The sequence below is a fragment of the Chionomys nivalis genome, chromosome 1 (genome assembly GCF_950005125.1).
Source record: "Chionomys nivalis chromosome 1, mChiNiv1.1, whole genome shotgun sequence".
NCBI lineage: Eukaryota > Metazoa > Chordata > Mammalia > Rodentia > Cricetidae > Chionomys > Chionomys nivalis.
This window is the reverse complement of record NC_080086.1, coordinates 119445941-119467324: the sequence shown is the minus strand read 5'-3', so window position 1 is coordinate 119467324 and position 21384 is coordinate 119445941. Positions and strand designations below refer to the sequence as shown.

The 21384-nt window shown below is 44.2% G+C and overlaps 1 protein-coding gene across 1 annotated transcript in view; it reads left to right on the top strand.

Annotated features, from left to right (window-relative positions):
* The window catches only part of Prkce (protein kinase C epsilon), a 514529-nt gene that overhangs the window by 396352 nt on the left and 96793 nt on the right, over positions 1-21384 (top strand). Inside the window, exon 12 of the mRNA XM_057762421.1 lies at positions 9695-9849. Within this exon, the coding sequence (XP_057618404.1) occupies positions 9695-9849 (155 nt within the window). The remainder of the gene's footprint in view (positions 1-9694; positions 9850-21384) is intronic.

Genomic DNA, 21384 nt, shown 5'->3' with positions numbered 1-21384 from the left:
AGATCTTTTCTGTGTAGTTTAGTTCCTACAATTGCTGTATCAGACACTTAAAATTTGCTAGAGAGAATGTTTTGTGCTTACACACACACACACACACACATGCATGTGCACATACACACACACACATGCTCGCATATCACCAAACTTGCCAAAAGGTAGAACAACTCTAAGCTGTCTTGCTTCTAAGGCGCTGCTTCCAAGATGATTGCCCTTAAAGTCGGCTCTGATTATGTAACTTTACAACTTAAAAGCTTTCTAGAATCCCCGTTTTCCTACTTGGGTTTCAGAGCCCTCCGGTGGTCCCACCTGCAGTCTGTCTCACCTCGATGTCCAGGATGGAAGCAATGTTTCCTAGGAGGCAGCTCCTGGGTGTTGGTGGTGGTTTGGATTGGATTGCTTAGTGGGTGGTCCTACCCTCTTGTTCCTGCGCTCTTGTTCCTGCGTGCTCATTTCTACTTGCGTCCAGTCTCGGGCTGTGCTCTTGACTCCAGGCTTTCTCCTCCTCTGCCTCACATTGTTCTAGATAGGACTAGTCTTTGCCCCAAGTCAGGTGAATCTGAACCAAATCCCACAGCCATGGCCAGTTCCACCATACACTTGTATTTTGGAGAATAGGTAGACCAACTTGTTATGTAACTGTTTCTCATGGTGACCTGTTCATGGTAGGGCCTAAGTGACAAATTCCTAAGAAGATTCAGACCAGATCCCCAGTGTTTCACAACCTGCTTAGTTCTTGAAGAATTCATCTAGTGGATGGGACTGCCCTCTGGTTTCTTGTGTTACATTCCTAGCTCCTGGATACCAGAATCATAACTTATGTAACTTTCTGGTTCCCCTGGATACCAAAATGCAGGCCGTATACTTAAGAAAGACCTGCTGAGTTGATGCCTTCGGTCAGTGGTTCTCAACCTTCCTAATGCGGTAACCATTTTAATACAGTTCCTCATGTTATGGTAAACCCCAACCATAAAATTATTTTTATTGCCCCCTCATAACTGTAATTTTGCTAGTATTATGAATTGTAATGTAAATATCTGTGTTTTCTGGTGGTCTTATGCGACCCTTGTGGAAGGGTCCTTTGGACCCCTAAGGGGTCTTGACCTACAGATTGGGAACCCTGACCTAGATATGTGGACGTGAGGTAGGGTAGGGAGATGTTATTTAGAAGGTGGAGTGAAGGACTGGTGTTACTCAATCATAGGACACTTGCCCAGCACATATAAGCCTATGGTTTGTGTCCTCAGCACTGGGTGGGAGTGCAGAGAAGAGGAGGACTCCCTTGGGCGCACTAGAGAAGGCTCTGATGTCATCACAGGTTCATCAAAGGCAGACTGTTCCAAGTCTAGTCTCCTGTTGGGCCTTCATGTGAAGTCAAAACAAGATAGAATCTCTGTGCTTATAAACATCTAACAAATGGTGGAGAACGTGCGTCCAAACAAACCCCCCTCCCCTTAGCAGGACGTGCAGCGCTGCTGAGGGAACGCCTCTGTCTTATCTGTCATACCTCAAGGGTGAAGGGGCCTTCAAGCTTGGGTCACCTTGGAAGGCAAGAAGGTGGGTGAGTTGGAAAAAGGAGGCCAGTGGGAATTTCAGAGCCATGATGCAGTCCTTCCAACTGGTCGGTCATTCATTCCCTATTCTTGCCCTAAATGGCCATGACACATAATCTCTTTGCAGTTTTTATTATTTGACTCGCTATCATAAGACCGTAACATTTTAGACAGTCAAGGGAGATTAAGGGAGGTGAGTGTAGAATAGGCTTTTCAAACCTTTGATTACCTCAGAAAACATATTTGCTTACTCTACCAGGAAGTTGGTTTTTGGTTTTGTTTTCTGTGGGTGCCAAGAGGAGATTAATGAGTAGCCGCTGACCCTGCCAGCTTTCTTTTGATTTCAGTTTATATAATTAAGCAGTTCCCAGAATGATTGAGCTTCTCCCTTTGCATCAAAATACCCTTCTCAAATGTGTCAGAGGTCAGCGGCAACGCACACTGAATAGAGGGAGGGAAGGGGAAGCTCGCCTTGCTTTGAAGCATCCCTGACATGTAGAAAGGTCAGTGACTATGCTTTGCGGTGGGAAGGGGGTCATAGGAGCCATGTGGGAAAGAAAGCATCCCTAACATGTCAAAAGGTCAGTAGCTATGCTTTGGGGTCATAGGAGCCCTGTGGGGGAAGAAAGCAGACTTGATGTGTAAAGAGGTCTGTAGTTAATGCTTTGGCAGAGTCATTGGAGCCTTGTGGGGAAGAGAGCAGACCCAAAGGAAAGTTCAAAATGGACTGAGCTCTTCTGCTTCGAAATAACACGGGAACACCAGGTTCATTTGGAATGTCTAACAATGGGGATATATGGCGGGCTCTCAGGAATGGGCAGTGGTGGCGCACACCTTTAATCCGAGCACACAGGAGGCAGAAGCAGGTGGATCTCTGTGAGTTCAAGGCTAGCCTGGTGTACAGAGTGAGTTGCAGGACAGCAAGGACTACATGAAGAGACCCTGTCTTGAAAAACTGAAAGAAGAAGGAAAAGGGAAAAAATGCAAGCACTCAGCATAGATTCACTAGGAACCTACTGAGTGTGAGATTTGCTCCCAGCTGACGGAGAGGATAGGAAACAAAACTCAGGGTTAGGCTAGGGTGACACTGAACTTCTGGCCTTTTTGTCTCCGCCTGCTGAATGCTGTTGGTGCAGTAGTGGGCATAGAACTCAGGAGTGTCCTGCATACTAAGCTCCGTCCCCAGCTCTATAGCACTTTTTTAAAAAAAAAAAACAGAGAATTACAAAAATTTCCCTTTGGGGCTTCTAATTCCCTTAAAAAGAAAAAAACTCATAAGAAGCACTGCAGAGCTACCAACAGCCCCTGCCTTCCTGGAGCATACAGACTGCCTTAATTAAAGTTTCTCTCACTGTGAGAAAACACTGTGACCAAAAGCAGCACAAGGAGGAAAAGGATTGTCTCTGCTTGCAGTGGACAAGCCCGTCACTGAGGGATGCCACGGTAGGAACTCAAGGCAGGAATTCAAGCAGACACCAGGGAGGAGTGCTGCTTACTGACTTGCTCCTTGTGGATTTCCTGGTCTGCTTTCTTGCAGCGCCCAGGACTGTCAGCCAGTTTTAGTATGCTACCCGAAGTGAGCTGGAGTGCCCCACCCACACCGCCCCAGCCACCATCAGTAAAGAAAATACACCAGAGGCTTGCCCATAGGCCAGGCTGGTGAGAGCGTTCTCTCAGTTGAGGTTCCCTCTTCTAAAATGAAATTGCTTGTGTTGAGTTGACATAAATCTAGCCAATACAGAGGTAATGTGAAAATCCTAGTCACACAAATATGACATTCCTTGAACTGAATGTTGTAACACGGGACATAACACAAAGACAGATGGAGTGGATCTTGTCAGAAAAATCAAGGACAACCTCCCCAAAGAAATGTTGACGGCACTGAAATCTTTGCAGTAAGGAGATACGGGGAACTCATTGTGGGAGAGAGAGAAGGGAAAGATTCCAAACAGCAAGGACATGAAATGAGGTTCTAGGGCAGAAGGAATAAGGGACAGCTGGAAGGCAAGTGACTCAGAAGATCATATGAGTCCTACGGTGTGCTAAGATGTTTGCTGCTTGTCCTAAGAGGAACACAAGCCTTTAAAAGAATTAAGGAGCTCTCGGCAGGTTACTCAGTGGATGAAAGTGCTTGCCTTGTGTAAGCAGAAGGGCCCGAGTTTGAATTGCCAGAACCCATGTAAGATTCTAGGCATATCTGCACATGCCTCTGACTAGTATTGATGAGCAGAGAGGGGCAACTCCGGACACTGCCTTGGTCAACTCGTCTAGCTGAAGAGACAAGTTTGCAGTTCAGTGAGAGACCATCTCTAGGTAATAGGATTAGAACAAAACAGGAAGATGCTTCATCTCTTGCCCTGGCCTCCACCCATGCATTCATGGTTCGACATACCCACACACTCATGTGCGTGTACAACATACTCACAGTGTGCGCGCACACACACACACCACGCACACAATCATATTCACACACAACACAAGACACATATACACACACAACACACACTCAACATAACACACATACACACACACAACACACACATATTAATAGCAGTAGGTTGAGGGGAGGAATATGGAAGAGTGTCATCATATTCACACACAACACAACACATACACACACACAACACACACATATTAATAGCAGTAGGGTGAGGGGAGGAATATGGAAGAGTGTAATCATATTCCATCTCAGCCAAGTCCCTCCGCCTACAGCGTGACTAACATCAGGAAAGGAAGCTGAGACAAGTGCAGAACCCTCCTAACAGAGCCGAACTCTAGACAGGAGAGAAAAGCTGCTTGAGTCGGAGAGGTCATCATGGCAGTGGTGGAGACCAAGAGAAGTGGGCAGGGCACGAGAAAAGGCAAGAGCAGCAGGACTGGTGGGGAGTGTTGGAGAGGTAGCAGAGGGAGGATTAAAGATGGCTGCTTGAAAACCCAGCTGAAGGTGAAGACTGGACCTCAGACAGGAAGCTCCATGCGAGGACCATCTTGCTGAGGAAGACAAAGAGGTTCGTTTTGACATGTTTGAGTGCCTGGGAGGCATCTGGAGGGGGATCAGATGCAGACATGAGGGTCTGGAACTTACAGACGGCGTCTAGGGCTAAGCATATGAGTCATCCATACAGAGAGCCATGGAAGCTGTGGGTGTACATAAATAAGTTCACACCACCAGGGAGGCCCAGCGTCCAGCCTTGTGAGCTCGGCACTTCATGGTTGCAGGGAGAAGTCTGCAAAGAGGCAGAGGTGACCCAGAAAAGAGAAAAGGGACATGAAAGGACATAGACTCAACAGGAGGAAATCAGCCTGGGGGCTCAGGGAAGTGATATTTGTTGGAAGAGAAGATAATCAGGGAAGAAAGCTGGAGAAAGGTTAGAAAAGAGGTATGGAGTAATAACAGCTATCAGTACAGCCAGTGACAATAGGCCTGGCTAATCCTCATGGAGCACCAACTACAAACTGGGCGTTTAAACATAGAATTTAGGGTTAGGGGTGTGGCTTGTCTCGCATGCTTGAGACTCTTCAATTTGAGCTCTGGCTTCTGCAAAACAAAAAGTAAAGCATAGTTCTCTAAGGTAGACCCTGCGTCCTCATTTTTGCAGGCCATAAAGTTGAACACAGAGAGATAAAATTCTTTGCTCGCGGTCAGGCATCCAGTGAGGGCTATAGTTGTGGCGGGCACTCCCCTCTGTCACTCTGCAGCCTCCACTCTGAGGACTACGTGGCTAATGTCAGGGTAGACTACAAGAGGAGAGGGAGATGTTTTCCCTTAGAGATTTGGATTCTTCAAATCCTCCATTGTGGTCACAGCCTAAGCTCGGGGTTGGTCACTACTTGCTGGATGTCGTGGCCATTATTTCTGATGGAGAACTGTCCAGCTGATGGGGCAGTATGAACAAGCAGTGTGTCTGTGCTTGCCTTGGAAAAGGCTGGTCCCATGGCCTCTAGGACAGATGTTCTCCAAGTGTGGTCACTGGACCAGCATCATCTCCTGAGACCTTGTTAAAGATGTCGATGTTCAAGTTCCAAATCAGAAACAGGGTGGACTGCAAGGATCCCTGCTCTTATGCGTCTCTGAGTGATGTGGATGGCTAAGGTGTTTGTTCTTGGAGGGATCCCTTTCTTTTCTTTAAATTAAGTTTTAGTGTATAGAATAATAGTCTTCATGAAGGCATTTTTGTACATATATCATTGTATTTTTTCATATTTAACCATTATTTACAGTTGTACCCTCTCTTATTAATCCCTTTCCTTCCTCTTTTTGATCCCTCTTTTGCTTTCCTTGTACACACACACATATCTATGCACACACAGAGAGAGTTAAATCTAGATTCCATGTATAAGTAGAAAACATTTAAAATTGGTCTTTTTTCCCCTGCTGTTTTAATTTTATTTCTGTTACTATAATGAAATGTCCTACCAAAAAGCATCTTATGGAAGAAGGGGACTGATTTGGCTTTTGAGTCCAGAGTACAGTCCATCCCAGCAGGGAATTCAGCGTTGTAGGAGTGTGAAATAGTCAGTGACATCCACTTTCAAGAGCGGAGAGAGAAAAGCATGTGTGATTACCACTCAGCCAGTCTTCTCTACTCTTACGCAGACCAGGGTCCCAAACCAGAGGATGGAGCTGTGCGCTTTGAGTCTGAGACTTCCCACACCTCTTACGGCCACCAGGACAGCTCCAGAGATGTGGTCACGTGTTAGCCTATCTAGGCTCTCCTTCATTGAGAGTCACACCAGGTTGGCACACTAATGTTCACACCCACCCATTACTCTCTCTTGTACCTCTCCCCCTTCATTCACACCCCTTCTTCCTCCACACAATTTCATTCTTCTTTACAGCTGAATTAACTATCGTGTGTGTGCCCCATTTTCTTCATTCTGCTGTTGATGGATACATAGGCTAGTTCTGTGTCTTAGCTGTTACAAATAGGGCACCAATCTACCTGGACATACAAGCTCTCTCTGGCACGTGGATGCACAATCCTTCAGGTACATACCAGTGATCTGACTGGATATTATTGGAGTTCTATTTTCAGTTCTTTGAGGAACCTCCTCCACACTGACTTCCACAGTGACTTCACCAGTTTGCATCCCCATCAGTGGTGTGTCTACCACTCTCCCATCCTTGCCAACATCTGTTGGACTTGGCACAGTTTGCTTTCTTGATGATAGCCATTGTTGACAGAGGTTTCTGTCCCTCCCCATCCCGCAGCTTTTCAATCCCAAAGAAACACACAGAGGTCTACATTAATTATAAACTGGTTGGCCTATTAGCTCAGGCTTGTTATTAACTCTTATAACTTACATTAGCCCATAATTTTTTGTCTGTGTTAGACACATGGCTTGGTACCTTTTATTAGCAAGCAGTCTCATCTTGCTTCCTCTGTGTCTGGATGGCAACTGTAGACTGACCCTTTCCTCTTCCCAGAATTCTCCTGTTCTCATTGTCCTGCCTCTACTTCCTGACCGGCTACTGGTCAATCAGTGTTTTATTAAAATACAAGTAACAAATCTTTACAGAGTACAAGATCATTGTCCGATAGCAAGTCATTGTGACTGGGGTCAGATAGAATCTCAAAGTAGCTTTAATTTACACCGTAGAGGGAATCCTTGAAATGAAAAAAAAAGAAAACTAATTTAGTATTCTTTAAGTTTTACTGTTGTAAAAAATCTTGGTAGAAATCAGATGGATGATAGTCTGTGGTTCCCCACCCTGGGCGGATATCAGGATCACCTGGGGCTTTAACAATGAGTGGCTTGGTCCCACTGTTAGAGCTGTTGATCCCTTGGGTGGGAGTTGGTCTGAGCACTATCGGTCTAAATGATATGAATGGGAAGGAATGCAGAGAGCAGTGGTTCTCAGCCTTTCTAATGCTATGATCCTTTACATAGTTCTTTATGTTGTGCTGACCCCAACCATAAAATTATTTCATTGCTACTTCATAACTATAACTTTGCTACTGTTACAAATCGTAATATAAATATCTGATATGCAGGATATGTATATGTGACCCCTGTGTAGGGTCATTTGATTCCCAAAGGGGTCATGACCCACACGTTGAGAACCACGGGCTCAGATGAACAGTCAGCAAGGTAGCATGAACTTCTGAAGACAAGTTGATGTGCTGGGGAAAAAGCAGGGGAGGCCTTAGAGGATGTCTTAGTTAGGGATTCTGTTGCTGTGAAGAGACACCATGGTCACAGAACCTCTTAGAAAAGAGAACATTTAAATGAGGGGCCAGCTTACAGTTTAGAGGTTCCGTTCATTATCATCATGTTGGGGAACATGACAGCGCACAGTCAGACATGGTGCCGCCTACATCTTGATCAGAAGGCAATTGAAAATGCACTGTCTATCACACCAAGGGAAACTTGAGCAAAAAAGACCTCAAAGACCACCCCCATAGTGGGATGCTTCCTCCAACAAGGCCACACCTCCTAATAATGGCACTTCCTTTGGGAGCCATTTTCTTTCAAACCACCACAGAGAGAAGAAATATGAAACAAATGGAAGAGAAATTCTACCCTGGGTCCTCTTTGAATGCCAGTAAGGTAGCCCACAGAGGAGATTAGTGTGTACTTTCTGCCAAAGGAATGGTAAGAGTGAAGTAGCTATCTGTGGATGATTTTATTCAGTCTTAGGGGAAGATGGTGTCCTCTTGTGAACTTCTTTTAGAATACATTTCTATGCTAAGAATGCATCCAGGGCTGAGGAGGTAGCTTAGTTGGTAGACTGATCTCCAGCGCACATAAAACAGGCATGGCAGCATACACTGCTAATTGCAGCATTTAGGAAGTTGAGGCAGGAGAATCGAAGTTCAAGATCAGCCGGACGGTGGTGGCGCATGCCTTTAATCCCAGCACTCGGGAGGCAGAGGCCGGCGGATCTCTGGGAGTTCGAGGCCAGCCTGGTCTAGAAGAGCTAGTGCCAGGACAGGCTCCAAAGCTACAGAGAAACCCTGTCTCGAAAAAAAACAAAAAACAAAACAAAACAAAAAAAAAAAACAAAGTTCAAGATCATTCTTGGCTACATAGTGAATTTTAGGGCAGCCTGGGCTACATGAGACATGAGAAAGATTGAGGGGAAAGAAGAAGGGTTGTTGTGGGGAGCAGGATGCCTTGGGTCTCTTTGACCTCTCAGACCTCCATTAACTTTGCTGTCCCTCTGGTCTGGTCACGTTGCTGTCCCTAAGCATATTCACTCTGCTCCATGGTGAGGTATCTGTCCCTGACTTGGTGAAGTAAGGTCTATCTCCTTCTAGGCTCCTCCCTGGTTTTCTAGTTCGGATAGCACCAGTATTGTCACCTTGCTCGGTTCCCTTTGTGTTTTTCTGCCACTCTGCCCATGTCCCATCTCCGTCCTTGACTGTAGGCCAGCAGGACCGCACAGCTTATAAGCCCTTCCCTGATGCCCCAATGCTATCCCACATTCTAGCTGCTTAGGAAATGGTGAACTGTGCAAAGTGGGTTTGAGCTTCTCTCTCCTCATGTTGTCATAGATACAGATAAGGGGGGCTACCCTGAGTGGTAGGTGACTGTGGCTCAGCTCCCTAGGGCTGTGCTTAAGGAAAGAAGGCCTAGAGCAGTGGTTCTCAACCTGTGGGTTGCAACCCCTTTGGGGTTGAGCAACTCTTTCATAGGGATCACCTAAGACCATTGAAAAACACAGATTTATTTTTTTTTACATATGATTCATAACAATAGCAAAGTTACAATTATGAAGTAGAATGAAATAATTTTATGGTTGGTATGGCCACAACATGGGGAAGTGTGTTAAAGTTTGAGAACCCCTGGTGTAAGGGCTTTCTGCATTCTTTGGCTCTACCCAGCCTCCAAAGTTGGGACTGCAGTCTTGCACCATAAATCCAGTTTGTGTGCTTCTGGGAATGTAACCCAGTGCTTCTTGGTTGCTAGAGGAGCCCTGTACCAACTGAGCTATGTCCCCATCCCCACAGACTGAATTTTACACAGCCCTTGACACCCTGCTTCAAGTGTTCCCTCCCTTTGTCTCGCTCTGGAATACTCCATCAGCCTTCACCTGCCATAAGGCCTTGTTTACCCCTGGGGGATCCCCAGAGGATAGCTAGTCCTAACTAGATGCTGCCCTGGTTTGGCTTAAGTACCACTTTCTTCTCTCCTTCCAGGATCGCCTCTTTTTCGTCATGGAATATGTAAATGGTGGAGACCTCATGTTCCAGATTCAGCGGTCCCGAAAATTCGACGAGCCTCGTTCCCGGTTCTATGCTGCAGAGGTCACGTCTGCTCTCATGTTCCTCCACCAGCATGGCGTGATCTACAGGTAGCCTCTTCTCTCTTTCCTCCTCAGAGAACAAAAGCCAACTTCTCCAGACACTTGAACTACCTCTGGTCCTTGCCCAGCGGGTCTCCCAGCAGCTGTTTGTTCCAATTTGCATACAGAGAACTGGGGCGGGGAGGGGGTGTTGTTTATCACTATGAATGTTAATATTTGAAAGGCCCCAGGAGATTTGACCGGCTGTTTATGCCTGTTTTGATTTAATGCTCGAGCGGTGACATTTAAAGTCTTGACTCTGTGATCCTGAGGCAGCCTGCACTCCTCTGACTCCTCCACCCTCTTCCTCGAACATCAGGGCATTCTCTTGTCTTTTTCCTCCTGTGCCACGAACTTCCTCCACTTCCTGATCTCTTGCCCTTTCCTGAGTTTGTTTGGCTTAACTGTCTCCAGTCAATAGACTCTGGGAAGGAGGAGTTGTGTTCAGGGCTGGAGGTTTATGTTCCAGGCGTGGGGGTGGGGAGTGGGAACTAGACATTATCCAACAGGAAGTGACTTTTTTCAGATTGTCCAGTCCTTTATTTATTGCTAGTAGCTCAGTCCCCTTCCAACATAACACACACAAACACACACACACACACACACACACACACACACACGTTTTCCAGTAAAAGAGCTTTAGGCAGTCTCTTCTGTGAGGTCAGGAATTCTGGGAGGAAGGAGCAAATACTTAAAATCACCAACAAAGATGCTAAAGTTGCTTTTTCCCACTGACTATCCATTTCTTTACTTGGTCTTTGCTTCCTCCTTTTCCAAAACTTGGGTGGTGGAGGAGCGGCTTTGCCTTAGGGTAGAGTTGACCAGGCTCACTTCAGCACTTCTGACTGCTCTTGACTCTCTGTTCTCTGAAAGGTACTGGTCAAGCTCACCCCAGGATTCTCTTCCTTCTACTAGTCTCCAGATTCATAAAGTTGGAGTAGGAGCACCCGGGGTGGGGGAGGTCAGTGTTTCCAGAAGACCACACTCCAGACCAGTGGTTTTCAACCTTCCTAGTGCAATGACCCTTTAATACACTTCCTCATGTTGTTGTGACCCCCAACCAGAAAATTATTTTGTTGTTACTTCATAACTGTAATTTTACTACTATTATGAATAATAATGTAAATATCTGACAATCAAGATGTCTGATATGTGACCCCTATGAAAGGGGTCACGACCCACAGGTTGAGAAGCATGGCTCTAGCCTGTCCTATGGGGATCCATGTCTGTACTTCATGTTGCTGTCTGGCTCATACCACACAGCCTTGGAGTCTGGGAACAACCTCTACTCCTTTCCCAGCTTCTCAACCACTCTAATGCTCGGTATCACCATGCTGTAGTGGAGGTGACAGCTAAGTCAGCTTCCCATATGAAGTCTGGGTTCTTCTTCCAAGGTCACATGCTAATGGTCAGAATTTTTGTTCTTAAGACTTGATAGTTGACGAGGCTTGCTTGAGGCTAGCTGCAGAGAAGGGCTTAACTTCTCAGAGTTTCTAAACTCAGCGAAGGAATAGAACCTTCTCTCAAGGGCTAGTGGGCCCACCCAAGGAGATTCCCCTCTGGTAACCTTGAAAGCAGGTTTGAGTCTAAGATCTGTATGCCCATGGTGGGCATAATGGACGCACCTATAATTCTAGGTACTCAGAAGTCTGGGGCAATAGGATCACATGAGCCCAGGAATTTAAGAACAGCCAGAACAGGACAGCTCATTTAAAAAAAAAAAAAATCCAATGCCTCTCACACAGTATGTCATCGCTTGAGTAGTGACATCATATTGTCTTTGTTGTGCTGCATTGTTGTTTAGAGGCAACTCACAAGTTTACCTACTTGGTGGGGAGAGGAAGGGAGCATACAAAATATAGTTCACTGGGGCTCTTATCGCCTTTAGTTCTGTTGGTGCATCCAGCACTGGCCATGTGTCCAAGACTAAAACTAGTGGCTCTCAACCTCATGATCCCCATAGGGATTGAATATCAGATATGCTGCATATCCAATATTTATATTACAGTTCATCACAGTAACAAGTTTACAGTTACGAAGTAGCAACAAAATGATTTTATGGTTGGGGTCATCACAATATGAGCATGAGAAATTGTATGTAATAAAGGGTTGAAGCGTTAGGAAGGTTGAGAACCGCTGGTCTAGACCATTGTTCACTAAATTTCAAGCTCTTCAAAGGGCCATTTTTCTTAAACCTCTAGTGTTTTTTAAATTCTTATATGTTGTTGTACACAGTAGTTGGTTGTTGTAGGAGGCCACTTTTTCATTACCAGCTTCCCAGAACCAAAGTAATCACACAGATATTGTATTAATTAAATCACAGCTTGGCCAATCACTTAAGCATATTGCTACCTAGCTCTTTTATCTTTAGTTAACCTATTTCTTTTATTTTATATTTTAATATGAGGCTTGTACCTACCAGCAAGGTTCTGACTTGCGGCTCCATGGAGTCTCTCTGACTCTGCCTTCTTTCTCCTGCATTCAGTTTTCCCTGCCTAGCTCTAGTCTGCCCTGCACAGGCCTAGGATAGCTTATTTATTCATTAACCAATAAAAGCAACACATATACAGAAGGACCTCCCACACCATTTCCCCTTTTCTGTTTAAATAAAAAGAAAGGTTTTAACTTTAACATAGTAAAATTACATACAACAAAACAGTTATCAAACAAGAATTAGTTATAATATTTATATCTACTTTATCTTTTATCATAACTAAGAAAAATTATAATTATAACTATCTATTCTTCAACTCCATCAAAGACTCCAGAACGATATAATATTACCCAGTAAACAGGAAGTGCATTGTAAGCAACTTCCAAAACTCCAGAATTGACAGAGACCTCTCGCTGCCTGAACAGTCACCCACAGTTCTGCTGTGACATTGGAGCATCCATCTTCAGCCTACAGACCCATAGTATCCAGCAGACTTTTCCACGAAGCAGGAAGTTTCGAAGACAGTTCTGCTTGTATTGGCAGTCTGTCAGTAATTTTCTTCTGTGTCCTATAGAATGTCTGGCAGACTCTTTCGTAAAGCAGGAACCCCAAAGGACTGTCTCACCTTCATTAGGCAACTTTAGCAGTCATTTTTCTGTGGGTCCTGCAAGTGCAATTCAAGTAGTTCAGGCAAGAGCAGTTTCTTGCCCAAATGGCTAACAAACTCCATGAGGAGCCTCTTCAATACCCCTCATCCTCCTGAAGTAGATTGGTGCTGCCAGGAGCAAATGTGTCTCATTGTTATGAAAAGTCCTAAGTTCTTAAAACACTTTAAATGCCATATCTTACAATCTTTTAAAGGTTTGAAGAATACCTATCCATCTGAAATATATCTCTGTACATCTAGAAAATCTAACTAACATGACTATAAGCTTGACTATTATAGACTATTATAGATGACTATTATAGACTATTATAGATGACTATTAACCTGTAATTTTTAATTAATTTAATAATTACATTTTTAAATGAGCTGTAAAAACATAATACCTTAATTAAGAGCAGAAATATACAAATAACAAAATTAACCTTAAATTTGTATCAATAAACCAAGATCCATACCATGCAAAGTATCCATCTTTATAGCATATCCTCATTTAAGTATAAACAAACATTTATAAACAATATTTGGGAATTTGGGCATAATTCTCTCCAAACTGCTTCCTGCTTTTTGTTGGACAAGGTATTTTGGGGGGTATTTATGGAGATCTTTCAGGGGGATCTTGGACCATCAAACTACATTAGTCTAGAAGAAATCCGCAGGTTCTCATCCTTTGTGGAAACGAAAGAAGAACTTCTTTTCCAAAACAACAAATCCTTAGACCTAAATCCTGAAGTCATAATACCTTTAAAATATATATACTGGTTTATCTTAGCAGCCCATACAATGAAATCTCTCTCTCTACTTAGCTCTTTCATAGTCAAAAAATTCAAAGAAAACACAATAGTATACATAATGCAGACTCTGTGTATATTCCATCTTTACATGGCTTATTTTTCTTTACTCCTTTGATAATCTATGACTATCTGTACTCTGTCTCTTTAAATACTTTGTTTTAATGTTTTATTTTTTATAAACATATTACTTTCTTTTATAACTGCCTATATTTTTTTTCTTCTCTCTCCCAAGCCTATGTACCCTTTTTAAACACACAGTGTCTTATTTAGAGGTCTTTTATGTCTGAATCTGTCCTATTGTGTAACTCTGAGAAGGAGCATGAAGCAATAATTTCTTAATATTTGAGTAATAGCTAAATCTGCCATGCAGCACAATGAGTGGTCTGGAAATATTTCTGTGTATGGTGGCAGGAATCCACCATGCTTTCTTACCTGTATGCTCCTAGCAGACCAGATCCTGTTGCTTGCCCAGGTAGGGAGTGCTGAGCCATGGGCATGGTCTCAGCCACTTTCCTCCTAACCCCAAGCAGGCATACAAGCACCCAGGCTCACAAACCCCATTCAAGTGCTCCGTAGCTGAACCCCCCCAGAAGAGTCAGAGCTGTTTATGCTGGTGAACCAGGAAGCCATTGTTTTTAAATCATACAGTTTTTGCTGCTACCACTGAGTCAGGAAACCTCTTAAAAGAATCTTGCCTCTGCTTGCTTCTGGCAAATAGAGCCCATCTGAGAAAATGCTTAACTTTGTTTGTTTTGTGTGTCTAGATTCCTTTTCAAGCTTTCTCAGGTTTGATGTGGACTTAGTCAACCACATTGGTGTGCCAGTTTGTTGTAGAAAGCCACTTGTTCATTTCTGGCTTCCCAGAACCAAAATAATCACACAGAAACTATATCAATTAAATCACTGCTTGGCCAATCACTTAAGCATATTGCTAGGTAGCTCTTATATCTTTGGCTAAACCATTTCTATTATTTTATATTTTACCATGAGGTTCATGGCCTACTGGTAAGGTTCCAGCTGCCTGTTTACATCTTTCTCCTCTGGCAGCTCCATGGAATCTCTCTGACTCCGCCTTCTTTCTCCAAGCATTCAGTTTAGTTTTCCCCACCTACCTCTATTCTGATCTGCCTGGGCCCAAGGCAGCTTCTTTATTCATTAACCAATAAAAGCAACACATATACAGAAGGACCTCCCACACCACACCAGTTGGTTATATTCACATTTACATTTATTATGTATTCCTCAAGTAACTTACCATTTTCTTCACTGTTCTGTTGCTGTAAAGAGACACAATGACCAAGGCAACTTGTAAGGATAAGCATGTAACTGGGGTCTTGCTTACAGTTCCAGAGGCTTAGTCCATTATCACCATGGTGGGAGAACATGGTGGCACAAGTGGTGTTGGGGCTGTAGCTGAGAGCTCCATACTGATCTACAGAGAGAAAGAGGTGGGGATGGAGGAAGAGAGGGAGGGCACACAGCTAGGCCTGAAATATCAAAGCTTACCTCTAGTGATACACCTTCTCCAACAAAGGCACAGCTGCTTCAACAAGGTCACACCTCCTAATCCTTTCAAATGCTTCACCAACTGAAGTTAGCATAGAAGTTTATGAGCCTGTGGGGGTTGTTATCATTCAAGTCACCACTCCTGGGAACTGCAGCTCTAGAGAAGTTCCCTTCTGTCATCAGGATAATAACCTGTACCGTTTGTGCCACTGTCCCTCCCTTCTAGCCTGCCCTGATGCTAAGGTCTCCTAAACAAGATAGTATCTCTCTAAGTCAGTGTTTGGCAGATTCCTCTGCTGACCTTGTCCCTGTCTCTCAGAGCTACACACAAGAGAGTGCTCACATGGGGTGGCACAGGACAGGCTCTTCTCATCCATGGTATTCAGTGCTTGCTTGTTGTTCGGGCATGTTCTGTTCTAGAACTTTCCAGTCTGGGACTTGCTGCTTCCTAAGGCTATATTTCCCAAAAGTCTCTGTTTGAAGCATTCCTGACATACATTTTTTTTTTTTTACTCTAAAGGCCATCTCATTCCTTTCCATGTCTTATATATAGTACAGATTCAGGAGGACCAGGGGATCACTGTGTCCCCTGTTGGCTTCATCCCAAGCTGCCAACAGAAGGGTTGTCAAGGGCTTGAATCTGAGGTTGACACAGAGAGGCTGAGTGTATGTCCTGTTCTGATGCTGGATGGACATTTTATTGTGTATGACATGGGGTGGGGGTGGGGGACAGGAATCTATATTACAGATAGGCAAGGCCAGGTTGTATGGATTTCACTGTTAGGGTTAAGATTGGGTTTTCCATCTTTCCCACTGAACTTTTATATGTACACTAATTAATAGCAAATTGGCCAGTATTCAATTAGTAAGGGAAGGGATCACTTCCTAGCCAGTGGTTCATACTTAAAAGAAAGCCCAAATTGATAGGCATATGCTTTTTCCTCTAGTCCTGCTTAGACACAGGCTCTCTTCCCCACGGCACAGGGCACTGTCTCTATATCCTGAGCTGGCTATTTTATGCTGTTCCTCAGTGCTATAGGAGAAATATGTGTTCAAGCACTGTTTCCACTCATCCTCACTGTAGCTGTTCAAAGTCTCCACACTGAGCTGCGAAGACAGCTCAGAGGTTAAACACTTGCTATACAAGTATCAGAACTGAGTTCAGACTTTCAGAAAGCCACATAAGTGACATGTAGGTATGGTGGCCCACCTGTAATTCTAATCTCAAAAAGGCAGAGGTGGGATTCCTGGAGAAAGTTGGCTAACGACACCAGCTGTATTGATGCATTATGAGTTTGATTAGGAGAGCCTGCTCCAATGAATAAAGTGGAAAAACAATTAAGCATGATTATTGACATCAAACTTTGGCACATGTATCCACACATATGCCCACACATTTGCAAAACACACACACACATGTGTGCACATGTGCACATGCGTGCACACACACAGGAAAAATGAGAGAAAAAAATTCCTCCCCCAAGCCCCGTGCACATACTGTGAGGAGTGGCTTTGAGGGGTGAGCCAGCCTTCTGTCGGTTGACCTGAGCCACATTCTCCTCCTCTGCATTGTGCTCAGTGTCTAGAGGTGTCCCCTGACTGTCAGAGATGACACCTCTATCTGTGAGGTGTGAGGTGTGAGAGAAAAGAGAGCTTGTGGTCTGCCTGGAAGGATGGAGGGAACAGTCAGGAGGCCCTGTGTAGCCCAGTGCGGTGATGAAGGGACAGTACAAAACTCTTCATGCCCATTGGTCTGTCTTCATGCCCATTGGTCTTCATGCTTATGACTCAATGTCCTCACTCCTCTATACAGCCTACACTTGTATCTATCCCATAAGGCAGTGGGGATTCCGTGAGTATAGGGCTAAATGTAAACATGATCTTAAACTTTCGATTAGTTTTCATTAAGAGGTAAAGAACATTGGAATCTTTCATCTAGCTCAGGCTTCTAGATCACATTAGAAGTGAAGTGTGGAATCCTTCTTACTTACCCTTTAGCTCCGTTTCCCATAAAGGTAAACTTTTTTTTTTTTTTTTTTGATTTTTCGAGACAGGGTTTCTCTGTAGCTTTTTTTTTTTGGTTCCTGTCCTGGAACTAGCTCTTCTAGACCAGGCTGGCCTCGAACTCACAGAGATCCGCCTGCCTCTGCCTCCCGAGTGCTGGGATTAAAGGCGTGCGCCACCACCGCCCGGCTTATAAATTTTATAGTTATGGGTGACTATTGTTTTTTTGTTTTGTTTTTTTTTTTGCTTTTTCAAGACAGGGTTTCTCTGTGGTTTTGAAGCCTGTCCTGGAACTAGCTCTTGTAGACCAGTCTGGTCTCAAACTCACAGAGATCCGCCTGCCTCTGCCTCCCAAGTGCTGGGATTAAAGGTGTGCACCACCACCGCCCAAAGGTAAACTTTGAAGATGATGACTGTGTTAATCACATAACAAACAAAAATGTAAACAGTAAAGAAAGATGTGACATTATTTTCTCCATCTTGAGCCTCATGGCTACCCCAAAGTCAATGAATACAGCTGTTTCTGGGGGATCCTTTGGGCAATATGGAGCAAGCACAGAACCTCTTGGTGACTGGTTTCCATTTGAGGAGTTTAGAGAACACCAGCCCCAACTCCTTCATGAGGTACTTGGGGTGACTGAAAGGCAGTCAGACTTGGGTCGAGGACATGAAATCAAGGTCATACAACAGCCATTTCATTTACCTAAAGTGTCATGAAGGATTAACATTTGACATTCTGAGCACTAAAATTTGGTCTTTGGCATGCAGGAAAGGAAGTTGCAAGCACTCCTATTCCTTAAATTCACCAGGACTCTCTGTTCTTAATGACATTTTAACATTGCTTTCTTCCCAGGTGTTCAGGAAGCTGTGTCTCCCTGGAAAAGCATGCTAAATTGTAATACAAAAAGGAGACTAGCTTTCTGTCCTAGTCAGGATTCTCTAAAGAAACAGACCCGACAGAGTGAATATATATGATCTATTGAGAAGGCTTACTAGCTGTGGTCCAACTAGTCTAATAGTGACTATTTCCCAACAGAAAGTCCTAGGACCTAGTCCACAAGGCTGGATGTCTCAGCTTGTCTTTAGTATACATCAGAATCATGAAGAAGCAGGCTCTACCGCCAGTGAAGGAATAAACTTGCCAGTGAGAGCGAGGGCAAGCAGGCAAAGCAAGAGCTTCCTTCTCCCGTAGATAGGCTGCCACCAGAAGGTGTGGCCCAGATTTAGGGTGGATCTTCTCACCTCACATGACCTAATCAAGAAAAGTTCCTCCCAGGTGCACCAGCCTGCTTGGATTTTAGTTAATTCCAGTTGTGATCGTCAATCTGACATCCAAGAGTAGTCATTACACCTTGCCTTATTCCCTAGGAATTCTGTCCACCATTGACACAACTGAGAATCTCACGGCTCAGAAGTCCCTAGTTAAAACTCTGTTAGTAATGAGAAGGTCTGCTATGGGTTGGCCCTCAGTTCATTTTGTCAGTTTATTTAAGACCTGCCACAAAGCAGCAGAGATGGTATGGTGGGTGACAGGTCCCGCAGACTTGCCAGGTTTATGGAACCCACTTGTGCCACCAGGAAGCATCGTTTTTAGCTGCCTGCTTTCCCCGGCTCTTATAGAACGTGAAAATTCCCCCAAGATCGGAGAGTTGAGTTTTTAAAGAGAGTCTCAGGCACCATGACATGAGTTGTGAGTGACAGTTAAATCAAGGACCTAGGAGATCACATGACTCCACTCCTTCATTTTATAAATATGGAACCTGGAAACCAAGCTTAGGCAGTAACTCACCAGGTTTATACAGTGAGACAGTGTAAAGCTTAAATGTGATTCATGAATACAGATAAAACAGCAGACTGCTCAGTAAGGTGTTTAGACAAAAGCAGTTTCTTTCTGCCCTCCTTCCCTTCCAAAAAAGTAGAAACTGTTAACTTTCTTAGCGTTTACTGCAGTCCTCTGTATTTCTGATGGGACTGTGTTATCTGGATGGGACTATTTCAGGTATTACCTATTGACTTCCACTGTGTAATAAGACGTTATTCCTCCTCCTTGACCACCACCCGATCCCCCACCCATCACATACACCCTTCCCAGCCCTGCCTCCTCTCTCTTTAGTTTGCCATACCTTGATTAAGTGACAATGCATTGCACACCTCCTTTGGACTGTTGAAATGCCTTTGGGGACTGGGTCATGTGGTATATTTTTATTACTCTTTCTCTGCTGCCTGTTATTTGGGTTTGCTTTCCCCGGAGTCAATAATTGTGCCTTTATAATAATATAATAATAATCTATGCTCTTATTATTGATTCAACCACAAGCTCTCCACAGATGGCCACATCATCCCATAAGATGCCCATTTGCAGCCGCTCCTCTACCTAGTTCATAGTTTTGGGTGGCTTTGTCTCGTTGCCTCTAAACTACTCCAGCATGAAGAGTTGCTCACTGTGCCAGCTGCGAGCTGCCAACCCTGTTCTCCATTATCTGATTCATTTTTTGGCTTCCCTTTCCTGTATCCCGTATCCTTCTCTCTCTTTTAAAAACTACGTTATAAACCAGGTGGTAGTGGTGGATGCCTTTAATCCCAGCACTTGGGTAGCAGAGACAGGCAGATCTCTGTGAGTTAGAGGCCAGCCTGGTCTACAGAGCGAGTTCCAGGACAGCTAGGGTTGGTACACAGGGAATCCCTGTCTCAAAAAAAAAATTAAAATTAAATAAAAAATATTTCATGTTAATTCTTTTAAGATATCATACATGTACACACTATAGATCCCCACAATGTAGGGAAGGATCACACTGAGGAGTTTTCTAGTCCTATATTGTTTTCATTTCCTTTCTGCTTCTGTGAAAAAGGATTCTGACCAAAACGATAGCTTAGGGGAGAAAAGAGTTTATTCTGCTTTATACTTCCAACTCACACTCTGTCATTAAGAGAAGTCCGGGCAGGAATTCTATTCAGGAACCATGGAGAAGTGTTACTGGCTCTCTCAGAGACTTGTGCTTAGCTGGCTTTCTTATGTAGGCTGGGACCACCTGCCCGGGGATGGTACTAGCCATAGTGGGATGAGCCCACCCACATCAGTTCATTCACCACAGACATGTCCAGAGGCCAATCTGACCTACGGAATTCCTTGAGGCTTCTCCCCTCAAATGACTATACAATTCGTCAACTGCCAATCAAGGCTAATCATAGGAGAAGCCCCCCCACCCCCCATACCTGAAACCATCCTGTCTTTACCTTGTAATGCTGAAGGCTGAAGCTGGCTTTCACTCAAAGATACTGTTCTCTTATTGGCTAATTCAAGGTTGCCTCTGCTGTCATCCTGATTCTTGATCCTTGTGGGAACCTATTTCTTTTTTCCAGAGATGTGGTTAAAGTCTTTCTGTCCCCAGGGTTTCAGAATTACCCAGTGATGTGGTATTGGTCTGTTTGGATCTGTTGTGCAAGACACTGATAGATCTTGTCAAACCCTTCAGTTCTGGATTATTGCTGAAGGATTCCTATGAATAGTCTTGGTTATGAGACTAGTCAAGTTGGGTTCATTGTAGACTTATCTAGATGACTGCTCAGTTGGGAAAATTCTGTGGGTATTTCTAGAGTGATTGTATTTCCTTGAGAAGACTCATTTCCCTATAGGGAAGTGTGACTATACAGTGTATAGCCTATTGTGGCTGCTCAGGAACGCTTTGAAACTGAGTGGTACAGCTAGCTCTGTCAGAGCAAAGAGAAAGGAGAGGCCTGGAAGATCACTCTCCGGTCTCTAGTTAGTCTTCCCATCATTACTGTCTTGGTACCCACCCTCCAGGTCTGGCATCACACTGGTTCCCTTCTCCAGGAAGTAAGCCACTGAATGTAGGTGAAGGGGCGGGGCAGGCATGCCTGGCCATCTGCGCTTATAGCTGCACCTCAGCTACCCCTTATCTCCTTCTCCATCTCTCTGGAAACAACTATTTATTCCTTATCTCTGGAGGAGGACGGAACTTCTCAGGATAAATTTAGTTTTTCTTGATTTCCCTCATCACTGGCTCAGGGCTCAGCTTTCTTTGGCAAATCAATTGCCACACTTATATGTGCTGTCCACGTCCAAATTGTATGGTTATTGCTTCTTCTCTTATTTTCCCCATCTTTGTGGCCAGCTTTGGGAG